Source organism: Engystomops pustulosus, chromosome 3 (genome assembly GCF_040894005.1).
Source record: "Engystomops pustulosus chromosome 3, aEngPut4.maternal, whole genome shotgun sequence".
Classification (NCBI taxonomy): domain Eukaryota; kingdom Metazoa; phylum Chordata; class Amphibia; order Anura; family Leptodactylidae; genus Engystomops; species Engystomops pustulosus.
Window position 1 is genome coordinate 43,189,444 of NC_092413.1, and position 14,450 is coordinate 43,203,893.

At 42.2% G+C, this 14,450-nt stretch overlaps 1 protein-coding gene across 1 annotated transcript; it reads left to right on the plus strand.

Annotated features, from left to right (window-relative positions):
* Nucleotides 1–2,085: 2,085 nt before the first annotated feature.
* Nucleotides 2,086–4,748, plus strand: LOC140121249 (uncharacterized). Its single transcript, XM_072140610.1, has one exon. It carries the CDS (start codon nucleotides 2,099–2,101, stop codon nucleotides 4,202–4,204), a length of 2,106 nt encoding a protein of 701 aa, XP_071996711.1. The 5' UTR covers nucleotides 2,086–2,098; the 3' UTR covers nucleotides 4,205–4,748.
* Nucleotides 4,749–14,450: the final 9,702 nt, after the last annotated feature.

Below are 14,450 nucleotides of genomic sequence, written 5' to 3' on the forward strand. Positions count from 1 at the left end.
GTGCAGACCAGGCCTAGTGTCTGAGTTGTTGTAGTGCAGAGCAGGTCTGTGTCTGGGTTGTAGTGCAAGAATCTGCAGCAAGAAACACCTCAGTAAAGCTGGGAAGAGATTGCACATTAATTGCACATAAGAAAGAACTGGAAGCACAAGATATTTCTGTACAGGACAGAGAGAATGAATATATGTCACTGCAGAAGCTACAGAGGATCCAGAGACATGTGCAGAGGGAGGACACAGGAGCACAGAGACACCTCAGCCTCATACATCAGGTACTGAAGTCACTGCCCCTAGAACTTGTCTGGATTATTATTACTGTAATTGCTGACTGAAGTGTTCATACTGCTGAGAATAAACTGTTCAAAGAGACTGTGGAACATGTGCTTATCTATCTGGGCCTAATATCCCCTAAACTACACACCCTCAGAATCCTAAAAGAACTCGCCCCTGCTAGCCCATCGTGGTCTGGAGTGTGTGGCTGTTACATTGGTGGCCCGTACGCGGATTTTGAGTGGATTTGGGATGCCCCAGAATGTCTTAAAGATACAGTACACCGCTTGTGAATCTCAGAACTGTGTATAAAGAGAAAGTGCCTTGCTGTCCTAACAATAGCCATGGACATACAGCAACAGTTAGATGCCATTAGTAGGTCTCTCCTGCCATTAACCCATGCAGAACTGGTGTCAGTGGCCAAACAAGCCAAGGTGCCAGAGGACAGAATTAATCAAGCACGCACCCGCAGACATCTTATCACAGCCATTAATTGCACCCTAGATGAAGCTGTGGAGAGTGAAGAATCAGAGACTGTGATTGTGTTTTTGCAGAGACTAGCCCAATTTATTGCAAGCCTGGGAACTAGTAACTCAGATGAGGGTTTGGTGCCTGAAGAGGACCTGTCATCCCCACAAAAGGTGCTGCAAGGATTAAAGGAACAGGTTCAAGCCCGACAACAGACTGTGTTAGAGTCAGCTACTACACTGGAAGGCGTATTTAGCACTGGTCCATCTCCAAGCAAGTCTAAGCCAGTAAAGAGAACCAGTCCTACTCCTGAGATCACCATCAGGAAAGAGTTTAAAATAAATGGCAAGATTGGGGAGCGAGAGGAAAGGGAAAGACTGTCCTATACTAATCTTATTCATCAGATAGATTTGGGAGTCCAGAAAGGATACCGTGATGAAGAAATTATTGAGGCAGTAGTGAAAGCCATCAGTCCTGGACTGCACCTCAGAAATATGCTGGAAATGAAAAATAATCTGACTTTACCCCAACTCAGAATTATCTTAAAGGGACATTACAAAGAAGAAAGCACATCTGACCTTTACCATAAACTGATCAATATCTCTCAAGAAATCAGAGAATCCCCTCAAAACTTCTTGTTCAGAGCTATTGTGCTTAAAGAGAGGCTTTTGTTTGCATCCAGAGAAGATGAAGCAGAAGAAAGATTTGATCCAGGTTTAATCCAGAAGAAGTTTCTCAGATCTGTTTGGACAGGTTTATTAAGTGAAAACATCAAGTTCCAGTTGAAGCGGTATCTGGAAGTGCCCCACATAACAGATGAGGAATTAATTGAGAAACTGAATGATGCTGTCAGCCTTGAATCAGAAAGAGAACAAAAATTAAAGAAGCACTCTGCAAGCAAAATCACCAAGGTGACTCCTCCTAAAACGGTGGGTGTGCCACAAGGAGAAGTCAGAGAAACTGATCTTGTGCCTAACCAAGCACCAATCACCTCCAAAACACTACTTAAAGCGACAGTAACACCAACTGATTGGGAAGCAGTAGTGAGTGATCTTCGAGCAGAATTGGCTGAAGTGAAAAGAGCCTTAAGAGCAGAACCAGAACAGAGATTCAGGAGAACACGTCGAGTCTTTCAACACAAACCACCCCCGGTGGACAGACCACCTCCAGCTTGTGAAGATTGCATAAACTCCAATCAAGCTAGAGCCTGTTGCCATTGCCTTAAATGTGGTGAAGAAGGACATTTTTCTAAAGACTGTAGAGTACCTCGTTTCAAGCAGTTAAAAGGCAGAGGGTTGCTGGTGAGGGACAACCAGTAACCTCAACCCCAAAGAGGTCCCAAACTAACCACACAAACCATGCTATGTCTTTTGAAGCTACTCAGAATGGAGAGAGGTTGCGCCAATATTATCCCCAAGTGTGTGACCGTCTTCAACAACTCCAAGCAAGAAGAAACTACTCAGTCACCAGTATTGATAGTGACACTTCTTTAGGCTATGCACCATCAGAAGAAAGCATGTCAGAAGACCAGCCTAAACTAATTAACCTGGTTGGAGAAAAATGCATGATCCAGTGCACACTAGATAGATTTCCTTTTAAAGCTCTGTGGGACACAGGAGCTCAAGTCAGTATCCTGAATGAAGAGTGGAGGCGACAATACCTACCTCACACCAGACTCAGGTCAGTACAAGAACTGGTAGGTTCTGGCCCATTCAGTGGAAGAGCTGCAAATCAGACTGTAATACCTTTCTTAGGATGGGTTGAAGTTACCTTTCAATTGTGTGCCAAGCAGAACAATTCTTGTGAACTGTCAGTACCTTTCTTGGTTACTAGTGACCAGCGAGTCGCAGAAGAACCTATTATTGGTTACAATGTGATTGCTGAAGTGGTTCACCAAACCAAGAGTCACACTCCACTAGTGGACTCAGTGTCTACATCCTTTGCATTACCTAACAGGGCAGCAGAGAGAGTGGTGCAAGCTCTCAAGAAGGCCGAAACAACTGTGTCAGTCCGAGAGGTAAGGATAGGCCTACGTTCAACTACCATTCCTGCTCATACAGCAGTGGGAGTGAAGTGTGGTGTCAGAGTGGGACCAAGACAAAAGCCACAGAAGATGCTGTTTGTTCCTCAAGATCCTGCTCAGCTGCCTGAAGGAGTCATCACAGGTGAGACTGTGGTAAGCGTTCCTTATAGTGGTTTTGCCAAAGTGACTGTGCTAGTTATGAATTCCACCAAGCATGAAGTGAAATTGGATCCTAGAACTTCATTGGGACATCTTGAAGATATCAAGACTGTTTACCCAGCCAATGTGAGACCAATCCATTCACCACCTGAGAGTGCATCATCATCTCCTAGAGTGAACACCTGTCAACAAGAGAAACAGACACCTTCATCGAGAGAACATTGGGATCCACCGGTTTCCCTAGAGCATTTGGGAGCAGAAGAACAACAGATGGTAAGACGGATGTTGAGAGAAGAATGTCATGCCTTTGCGAAAGATGACTTTGATGTTGGTTGTATACCTTCACTGAAGATGAGGATCAACCTTAAAGATAATACACCAGTGACTAAGGGGTATACAGGAGTACCAAAACCCCTACACAAAGAAGTTAAAGAATACCTACAAGACCTTATCAACAGAGGATGGGTCCAGAAGTCAAAATCATCTTATTCCTCTCCCATTGTGTGTGTTAGGAAGAAGGATGGAACTCTTAGACTTTGCTGTGACTACAGAGAATTAAATTCAAAGACTATACCAGATCGTCATCCTCTACCCAGAATACAAGATATGCTAGACAGCTTGTCCGGAAGCACTTGGTTCTCTGTCCTAGACCAAGGCAAGGCCTATCATCAAGGTTTTATTGAAGAAGCCAGTAGACCATTGACTGCCTTCATTACTCCTTGGGGTCTCTATGAGTGGATTCGCATTCCCTTTGGACTCAGCAATGCACCCGCCGAGTTTCAAAGAAGCATGGAAGCCTGTATGGAAGGATTGAGAGATGATATCTGCCAGCCATATTTGGATGATAACCTCATCCACAGTAAGACCTTCGCTGATCATGTGGAACACATAAGAACTGTTCTACAACGTTATCAACAACATGGAGTGAAGCTGACACCCAAAAAATGTGAGCTCTTCAAGAGAAAGGTCAGATATCTTGGAAAGATTGTATCCGGAGAAGGTTATATAATGGATCCAAAAGAAATTGCTCCAGTGAAAGCATTGAAAGACAAACCTCCATCTACAGTAGGAGAATTAAGAAAGGTTCTAGGTTTCCTTTCCTACTACCGAACTTACATTAGGAACTTTTCCAAGATTGCATCTCCTTTATATGCTCTCTTGTCAGGAAACTCCACCTCTAGTGCTGTGACACCAGAGGACAAAAAGAAGAAACAAAGCAGACCTAAAAGCAAAGGAAGAATATCAGCTTCTGCCCAACAACCTATCAACTGGACTTCTCATCACTAAGAAGTGCTAGAGGAACTAGTTGACTGTTTGATCCAACCACCAGTTATGGGATACCCTGACTTTAACACTTCATTCATCCTACATTGTGATGCTTCTCAAGTAGGACTAGGAGCCGTCCTGTACCAAAGACAAGATGGAAAACTAAGAGTTATTGGTTATGGGTCAAGAACTTTAACACCAGCTGAGAAAAACTACCATTTACATTCTGGGAAGTTAGAATTCCTAGCTATGAAGTGGGCCATCTGTGAAAGATTCAGAGACTACTTATACTACAGTCCAGAATTTGTGGTCTACACAGACAACAATCCTTTGACTTATGTCCTAACCACAGCAAAACTAAATGCAACTGGTCAAAGATGGGTCGCAGAACTAGCAGACTTTAATTTCAGTATTAAATATCGTCCAGGCAAGTCTAACACAGATGCAGACGTCTTGTCAAGAATGCCACTTGAACCAGATGACTACATGCAACAATGTTCAGAAGAAGTGGGAATGGAAGACATTGTGAGTACTGTTCAAGCCATTCAAATACAACAAGAGGAATACATCCCCACCTGGTGTCCTCTTGCCGTGGAAATAACTGTAAAGGATCAGGAATTGGACTCTACTGTTTCTATTCGCCAGTTGTCTAAAGAGACAATCAGAAAGGCTCAGAAAGAAGACAGAGTTATTGGAAGAGTACTTCACTATCTAAGTCAAGATAGACTTCCAAGCAAAAGAGAGAGAGAAGCTGAGTCACCTGCTATCAATACTTTATTGAAGGAGTGGCCTAAGCTCTATTTGACTTCAGATGGGATTCTACATCGAAAGAGAGGACCCAATTCACAACTTGTGTTACCAAGAGTCTACCACCATACAGTGTTTAGAGAACTCCATGAAGACATGGGTCATTTAGGAGTTGAAAGAACAACTAACCTAATTCGAGAAAGATTCTTTTGGCCTTATATGCAGAAAGACATTGAAAGATATGTGACCAAGGAATGTGGTTGTTTAAAAGACAAACGCCCTCATAAACCTATCAGAGCACCCATGGGAAACATCACAACAACTTACCCGTTTGAGATGGTGTCCATTGACTTCTTACATCTAGAACAATGTAAAGGAGGTTATGAATACATCCTTGTTGTCATGGATCATTTCACTAAGTTTGCACAGGCTTATGCAACTACCAATAAGTCTGGGAGAACTGCTGCCGAGAAAATCTTCAATGACTTTGCCCTCAAGTTTGGCTTTCCAACCAAGCTCCACCATGATCAAGGTAGAGAGTTTGAAAATCAGCTCTTTCATCACCTTGGAAGATACTGTAGAATTCAGAAATCACATACCACCCCATATCATCCAGAAGGAAATGGCCAAGTGGAAAGATTCAACAGAACTCTACTATCCATGTTGAGAACTCTTACCTCAGAAGAGAAAAGAGATTGGAAAAATTCACTGTCTAAGATGGTGCATGCCTACAATTGTACCAAAAGTGAAGCCACAGGATATTCACCCTTTTATCTTCTATTTGGCAGATCACCCCGTCTTCCAATAGACATTATGTTTGATACACCAGTTTCAGACACTTACAAAACTTACCCTGACTATGTTCGTGCTTGGAAACAACGCATGACTGAAGCCTATAAAATAGCTTCTAAAGTTGCCACTGAAGGACAACACAAAAACAAAGACCACTATGACAGGAAATGTCATGGAGCTGAATTGTTACCTGGAAACCGAGTGTTAGTCAGAAATCTACTTGAAAAAGGTGGACCTGGTAAACTTCGTTCTTACTGGGAAGACAAAATCTACGTTGTTGTCAGAAGAAGGAGTAAAGATAGTCCTGTATATGAAGTGAAGCCAGAAGCGGGAAACAACAATAAAACAAGAATCCTACACCGAAACTTGTTATTGCCTTGTGACTACCTACCACCAGATAAATTCAATCTTGAATTAAGGAATCAACCTAAACCTTCCAAACCTTCAAGAAGACCTCAACTTCAAGAAACACTTGAAGAACCTGAAGATAATTACTTTGACAGCTCAGATGAAGAAGATAATACTTACATCTTGAGAATGCCTACTAGGAGCAGTAATCTTCAAAACAGAAATACATTAAACCCTGAAGCCTCAGAGTTTACACCACAAACATCTTGTGAAGAAACTCCTGGAAGTACTGAAATCGTACCAGAGCCAACTACAGTTGAACCAGAAGCTGAACCAGATCAGGAACCTGAACTTGAACCGATTCCAGAAGTTGATGCTGATGATCCAATACCTGAGACTGTAACCAGATCTTCTACAAGAGAAAGAAGAAGACCTCTTACTTTAACCTATGACACATTGGGTGAGCCAAGTGCCGTACCAAGAACTGTTCAATTAAAACAAGTTTCATTACCTGTTACCCAGGAATTACAACCTGAGTGGTACCTACCAAGCACTTGTTTTTCCGCACCTTTTTGAACACTGATTTTTGAATCCTTTTTCTCATAGTTTTTTTTGATGGACTAAGGACATACAAATGTTCTATCAGTTAGTTAGTGTTAGCTAAGGTTTCAAGCTTCAAAGAACAACAGACCAACCCAACAAGATCTCAAGAAACTGTTATATATATTCATGCAATGTTTAATTCATCTTTAACATTCTTTTTCTCCTTTAAGCAGGAAATTCTTCGAGAATGTTAGTTAGAATTTATAGAATAGGATGTTATTGTTTTTGCTGTAACCTGTTTAAACCTACATCTGTTAATATGTCAGGTCATCACCTCCCTTGTCACCTCACAAAAAGGACAGGTCGAGCAATACACACCTACGACGGTGGAAACCTGGTTCACATGCCTTAAACCAGTTTACCAACTGGACCACTGGAAGTGTAGACGTCCACTACCCAGAGGAAGCCTTACCAAGGGTAACAACCCTATACCAGGAACAAAACTGGGAAGACTAGTTCCAACCAACCCTGTCTTCACCAGTGTAACTCACTGATGTCGAGGACGACATTAAATTCAGAGGGGAAGAGTGTAGCCCAGTGAAAACAGAGGTATCATGATCTCTAGATCCCTGCCTCACAAACACAGCTAAACTGTGCACATACACATGTGTATCACACTACTACACAGCAACTATAGAGTTAACAAAACAAAGCTGCTGTAGTGACATCACACAATATTGTTACATTTTGCAGAGACCAGTGCAGACCAGGCCTAGTGTCTGAGTTGTTGTAGTGCAGAGCAGGTCTGTGTCTGGGTTGTAGTGCAAGAATCTGCAGCAAGAAACACCTCAGTAAAGCTGGGAAGAGATTGCACATTAATTGCACATAAGAAAGAACTGGAAGCACAAGATATTTCTCTACAGGACAGAGAGAATGAATATATGTCACTGCAGAAGCTACAGAGGATCCAGAGACATGTGCAGAGGGAGGACACTGGAGCACAGAGACACCTCAGCCTCATACATCAGGTACTGAAGTCACTGCCCCTAGAACTTGTCTTGGATTATTATTACTGTGATTGTTGTCTGAAGTGTTCATACTGCTGAGAATAAACTGTTCAAAGAGACTGTGGAACATGTGCTTATCTATCTGGGCCTAATATCCCCTAAACTACACACCCTCAGAATCCTAAAAGAACTCGCCCCTGCTAGCCCATCGTGGTCTGGAGTGTGTGGCTGTTACACATACCCTACAATACCTCAACTTTTATATCAAATAAATGTATTTCAGTTATTATAGGAAATCTCATTTGATGTAGGGTTGTTAATTACAGGTAGTGTTAGGACTGCACGATTATTGTTTTTTGACCTATTTTGGAAAATGTATAAATGAAGGTGACCCGAATGGTTTTGCATTGTTTCCTATATCGCAAAGGAATGGAAATGAACTTAACGCAACAGCTTGTACGACAACTACAAATCATTACATTAGCATGGTGGTATTTTCACCAATAGTTACAAGATCTATCATTGCTTTCAAGACTTTTTCAATAGGAGATGTCACTCCAAACCGATCATTGCCAGTTAATTTACGTCTTTGAAAGCAAACAATTTTCTAGAATATATATCAATAGTATTGTCCAGACACAAGTGAGCTTACCCATCTGTAAGGCTTCATGTACATAATTCTTTGGGCTCATGCGCACAGCTGTGATTTCCATGTGTCCAAATGTATCTGCAAAACTCAGAGTAGGTCCTATTAGTGGCTGTATTGGCCTGGACAGGCCTTTCACTATCATTGGTGTGGGAGCACATATTGACCGTGGATCCGTAATTTTTTTCCATGTAGCCTAAGAAATATATATACATATATATCTACAAATGATCACATTGAATTCATTGTGATTATGTGCATGTTTACATTTAAGTGTATGGAAATCTTGATGTATTCAGAGGTATTTTGTGGACCATATCAAAGGCAATTTATTAAACACTGGAACATCATGTGCCAGTGCTTGCTGTTATCACTGCCCCTTGCTTGCAGACATTTTATCAAGAGGTTCTAGCATCCGGATATATCTGGAAGACGGCTGACCAGTTCTATGCCAGGCCCTGAATGGCACACAATTGCACTATGACCTGTGTCAGGAGCTGCAGAGGCCAGATACAGTCCTCTACACATCTCTCCATGTCTACTTGGTGTGGAGGTAGCATAAGGGGGAGAATAGTCGCAATTCCTGGCGAACCAACAGAAACTGAGACTTTATTAGAGAGAAGCTGTCATGCAAATTAACCCAGACTTTATCAAAAACTACAAGAATTTCCCTTATCCCTAAATGGTTCCTTTCCATGGCTTCAATGTTACAAAAATTGGTTTGTAAACTTTTATGAAACTCAACTGATGTTAAACTGCATATTAAAATTTACTTGTATTGCCTTGTCTCTTTGTTTCTGATTGCCAGGTCTAAGTGCTATGTTATTCTGCTGTATGGAACATTGAGAGAGAGAGAGTTCTGTGACATCATTGGGCACTTAAAGTCATGTGACCAGGATGAAATCTAAGGTCCTGTTACATTTGCAACATGTTCTCCATGTATGTATCTGATCAAATTAAATCACAGCAGCCTCCTTGGAGAATGGGGAGAAGTAGAATTCCATAGAGGATGGGTAGGAGTAAAAGTCCATGGAGACATGCTGTGATTTCATGTGATCAGATACATACATGGGGTAGACATAACAAATGTAACAGGACCTCAGATGTCATCATCCTGGTCACATGACATGCTGTGAAGAAGCATGGAACATGGGGAGCAGTAGACAGGAGGGGCTGGATGAACAGGACACACATTTAATAGGGCTCAATGGGAACCTGTCACTACTTGTAAAAATTTGTTGACAGATTCCCTTTATGCTTAAAATAGATACTGTACTGACAACAACTTATTATAGATATATTTGTATATTTTATTTTGTTCTCGGTTAAATGTAATAAAATGTAAGTAAGCCCGAAATTTTTAATGCAGACTAACAAAAACAAACATTCAGATCTCCCCCAACATGTTTCACCAGAGAACCAGCATTATCCAGGGATATGAGACTATGGCTTAAAGATGCTGAAGCTTTGTCCCAGATTCGCAGTCAATGTCCAATCGATTTCTATTTTCAGAAATAATCATATAAGGAACCACCACCAACTGTGGATAAATATTCAGACCCACATCAAATAAAAGGGGACTCTAACAATAATCCACACCACTTGCTTGGTTTCTAGATTAGTATCATTACAAGGATATTAGATAAGTGATATGTAGAGAAAACAACCTGTAAGAAGGTAAATACTTGGAGTTTTCTTTGAGACCTATGGGATAAATGTTAAATCTATGGTAGCCCGATCTTTCTAACCCTTGTGCAAGGTCATTTTCAAACCAGAAATTGAATTTAATTATTTTTATGAAAGGGAATAAACTGTACTGACTTGTGTCATGGATGGGTATGATGGCTGGAGTGCACCCATTTCTTTATTAATTTATACTTTTTTGAGATTCTTGAGCTACTTTTCTTCTTCTGCTTGGAGCATGGAATGATAAGTTTTGTGAAGTCTAGTGAAAGTTGCTGTGTTATGTTAAACACTGGCTAGTTCTGGGGCACTTTGGCTTGCACAATGGTTTTCATTTGTTATTTGGTGGGGTTATTTGTTATTTATCTGTGGGGTCTTGTTTTCCCCTATACCCTAAATAAATATCATATACTGTAGATAAAATGCCAGATTTTTACTGAATCTATGGTTCAAGAATATACCGAATATACTTGAGTATAAGCCGACCCGAGTATAAACCGAGGTACCTACTTTTACCACAAAAAATGTGAAAACTTATTGACTCCAGTATAAGCCTAGGGTGGGAAATGCAGCAGCTGCAATTTAATAAAATGTCCAGGAGAGTCCCCTCATCAATAAAATTTCCAGCAGAGCCCCTCAGTAATAAAAAATTCAGCAGAGTCCTAAGGGGCATTGCTAGGTCAAAATACCTGGGGAAAATATCTCTTGTCCTGCTGTCGAGGCATCCCTTACAAACTATCGCCTCTGTCTGTGATAGAGGAGAGTACTGTAGTGAAGCATGTGGCAATAAGCTCCCTACTCCACTACAGAGAGAAGGAGACACGGTGATGTCACCACACCTCCTACTCCCAGCAGCTGACTACACTGATGGGAGCAGGAGACGCAGTATGATTATGTCACCGAGGCCATCCTGCACACAAAGAAGAGGTGATGAGAGAGGAAGAAAGGTGAGTATTACTGTTGTGAAGCGGAACCACATTAGGGAGCCTGTGAGGACATAACTGGAGAACTGGGGGGCATAACTGGGGTGGCTGTGAGAACTTAACGGGGGACTGTGGGTGGTTGTGAGGACCTAACTGGGGGACTGTGGGGGGCTGTGGAGTCCATTATTGGGGGGCGCTGTGGAGAATATTACTGAGGGGCACTGTGGGGCACATTGCTGGGGGGCCTTGTGGAGAATATTACTGGAGGGGCACTGTGGGGCACATTGCTGTTGGGCGTTGTGGGGCACATTACTGGGGGGCACTGTGGAGCAAATTGCTTGGGGGAATTGTGGGGCACATTACTGGGGGGCGTGGGGCACCTTATTAGGGGGACTGTGGCGACATAACTTCCTGGGGCTCTGAGGACATAACTTACTTGGGGAAGTGGGGACATTACTGGGGACTGTGGGGAAATTATTTTTTGTGAGGACTGGACTATGAGGACATTACTTAGTGTGAGGACTGTTGGGACATTACTTAGTGTGATGACTATGGGGACATTACATGTGGGGGTGGTGAGGACATTACTTATTTAGGGGCACTATTCAGTATGGGGTGATTTTATACAGGCACTATTCAGTATGGGGTTATTTTTATTGGTGAGGACATTATTTAGTGTGGGGTTTCTTTTCATTGGGCATAATTATAAAGGGGTCACTATCAGAAGGCATTATTCGGTGCAAGTCACATTGGGGGGGAATTAGTAGAGGCCACAGGCATCAAGTGTAGGTTGCATTAGTACATTTGAGGTCACATTTGGGGAGCATTACCTTCTGTAGCTGAAAATGATAAGTACAGTTGTTTTTGGTGCAAGTACATGTGAGGGGGATTATGTATAGTAGTGGACAGTAATGAGAATTTGCTACAAATGCAACGGGGTCCTGGATCTTTTACAACGCTAGCAACATCCCTGAGAGTCCCCCTCATCAATAAAATGGCCAGCTGAGGCCCCATTCAAGAATAAAATGGGCAGAAAAGCCCTCTTAAAGGAAACCTACCATTTAGAATGGCAGGGGTAAGCTGTAAGTCCCGAGCACCAGCTCAGGGTGAGCTGGTGCCGGTACTTACTTTCGTTAGTGTTATAAACCGCGGTATCGCGGTTTTAACACTTTTTAAACTTTAGAGCAGAAGAGGCTTCGGCGCTGCGTGCACACGATCGTGCGCGCGCCTACATAGGAAACAGCGGAGATGTTGCGCACGCATGCTCGCGCGCAGCGCCGAAGCCCCTTCTGCTCTAAAGTTTAAAAAGTGTTAAAACCGCGATACCGCGGTTTATAACACTAACGAAAGTAAGTACCGGCACCAGCTCACCCTGAGCTGGTGCTCGGTACTGACAGCTTACCCCTACCATTCTAAATGGTAGGTTTCCTTTAAAATACTAAACTTAATACTTACCCCCGGCAGCCTCTTCTTCTCGTGTATCCCTATTGGCTCCCAGTGTCTAATATTAAACAAACGTTTCCCACGATGCCACGTATACAAGTAGATGTGAAGTCTTGGAGAGGGATGACTTACGGAAAGGTATCTAGCTATAGAAAATGCAAAATTGTGGGAGAAATCACAAATCATAATTAGAGAACAACACACAATTTCCTAAATGTCAAGGCTATTATATTGGCCCCTACCAATATATCCTAACAGGAGTAAAATATCAGTATTTTAAGCTTATTTCATAAACTGTGTATTTTCTAAAGCACAGATTAAAATTTTAAATGAGAACAATGAAAAAGAAAACTGAGCAAAATTATATACATGCAAGTTACCTGCAGATACCTGCAAGTTGTTAAGGTATTAATCTGGCACTTGGCTATCTGACAAAGCCTATTTAACTGGCAGTCAAATTTTCCAGTTTTCACTGACTGTGCATAAATGGCGTGCCATTCCAGAGTGACTGAAACCCTCCAGCAGCAGGTTGTCCAGATGAAGGCCAAAGGAGTGACACTACCATGCATAGCAAGAGAAGTTGGCAGCAGGGTGCCCTTGAAAGACAAATGCAAGAGAGGACAGGATAATGTGGAGAATCTCCATGGGTAAACGCTTCAATACTGAAGCTGGAACTGCTGGCCAGTTCAGCACTGAAAAGGGTAAGGATCTGTCTTATCATACAGTTTCAAGCCACATTCACATGACCGTATGGGGGACGTATGTATGACTACAAGCTTGCGACTGTGCATAAGTCCCCCATAGATGGCAATGGGTGCACGGAGCGATATGGTGCCACATACGTACGGCAGTGTGCCGCTCCGTACACGGGGAAAAGATAGGACATGTCCTATGTTACCTTGTGTGCATGGCCTGTACGCCGTGTATTTCTATAGAGAGGGGAGGGGTGAATGCTAATAGGAACTTCTGGCTGAAGTGTGAACATTGCAGTTTCAGGTCCGCTCATCACAAATAACAACTTATGTTAAACATTTTCCCACAAATCTATATAATTACACAGCTATTCTCACTAGATAACACACTAAAATGTCCTACGCTCCATTATCTTTATGATTACCAGATGAAAGGGTTATTTAGTAGTTTTAAGTGATGTGATTATAACGTTAAGATCCTCTCCTTAGCCTTAAATTGTCATCACAAGATCTTCATTTTTTACCATAAGCCATGCTTTATAAGAACAATTATCAGAAATGATCGCTCATGTTTTTGATAATACCAAATTAAAAATGGCTTTTTGCCAGCTAAGCAATTTTACCATATAAAACACATGATATATGGACTATGGTACTTACATGTATTGACTTCTTTCCAGCTAGTGCACCTGGGAATCCAGACTATGCAGTCCTTAAAACAACATGAAGTGTTATGCCGTCATCCTAATCTCCAGGAACAGCATCTTGACGATATTTACTCCTCACAAGTCAAGATGTTGTTGTGTACCTAAATTTAATTTTAAAGTGGTAAGTTGAGAGGAGGAAAAAAACAAGACAAATGGCTTAAATTGGAAACCTGCCCTTTTGATCTCATTCACTTACCTGAATTCTTTAACAAAGCTATTTTTCCTGGAAAGTCACTGACTAAATACTAAGGTTATACTTTCACTTGAGAGTTAGGGCTGTAGGTAGAAAGAAGTTTTACTGTATACACAGGTGGCCTTTTTTGGTAGTTATACAGCAACAGGTCCTTATGCAGCTGGGATTTTTGCAAAGCTGGTTACCCCAGTACCATCAGAAGCAGGGGCTGACTGGCCATTAAAGCCACTGGGGGAAATCCTGTTGGGCCGACTGGGTTGGGCTGGTGTGGGGCCGGTCTGGATCTGGTCTGGGCCGGTCTGCATCTTTGTATTTACCCAAGTATAAGATGGCTTATACTCGGGTATATAAAAATAGTAAACAATGTACTCACCTTTCTGATGCTTCCCGGCATGTCTGATACTTTATCCAGTCCTGCCCCCAGTGCCAGGTCAGGTGCAGAGACTATGATGTCGGCAAGAAGCTGATGTCATAGGCTGTATACGGCTAGCGTGCATTGACCTGGCGCTGCCAGCAGGACTGGATAAAGTAGCGGACCTGAGT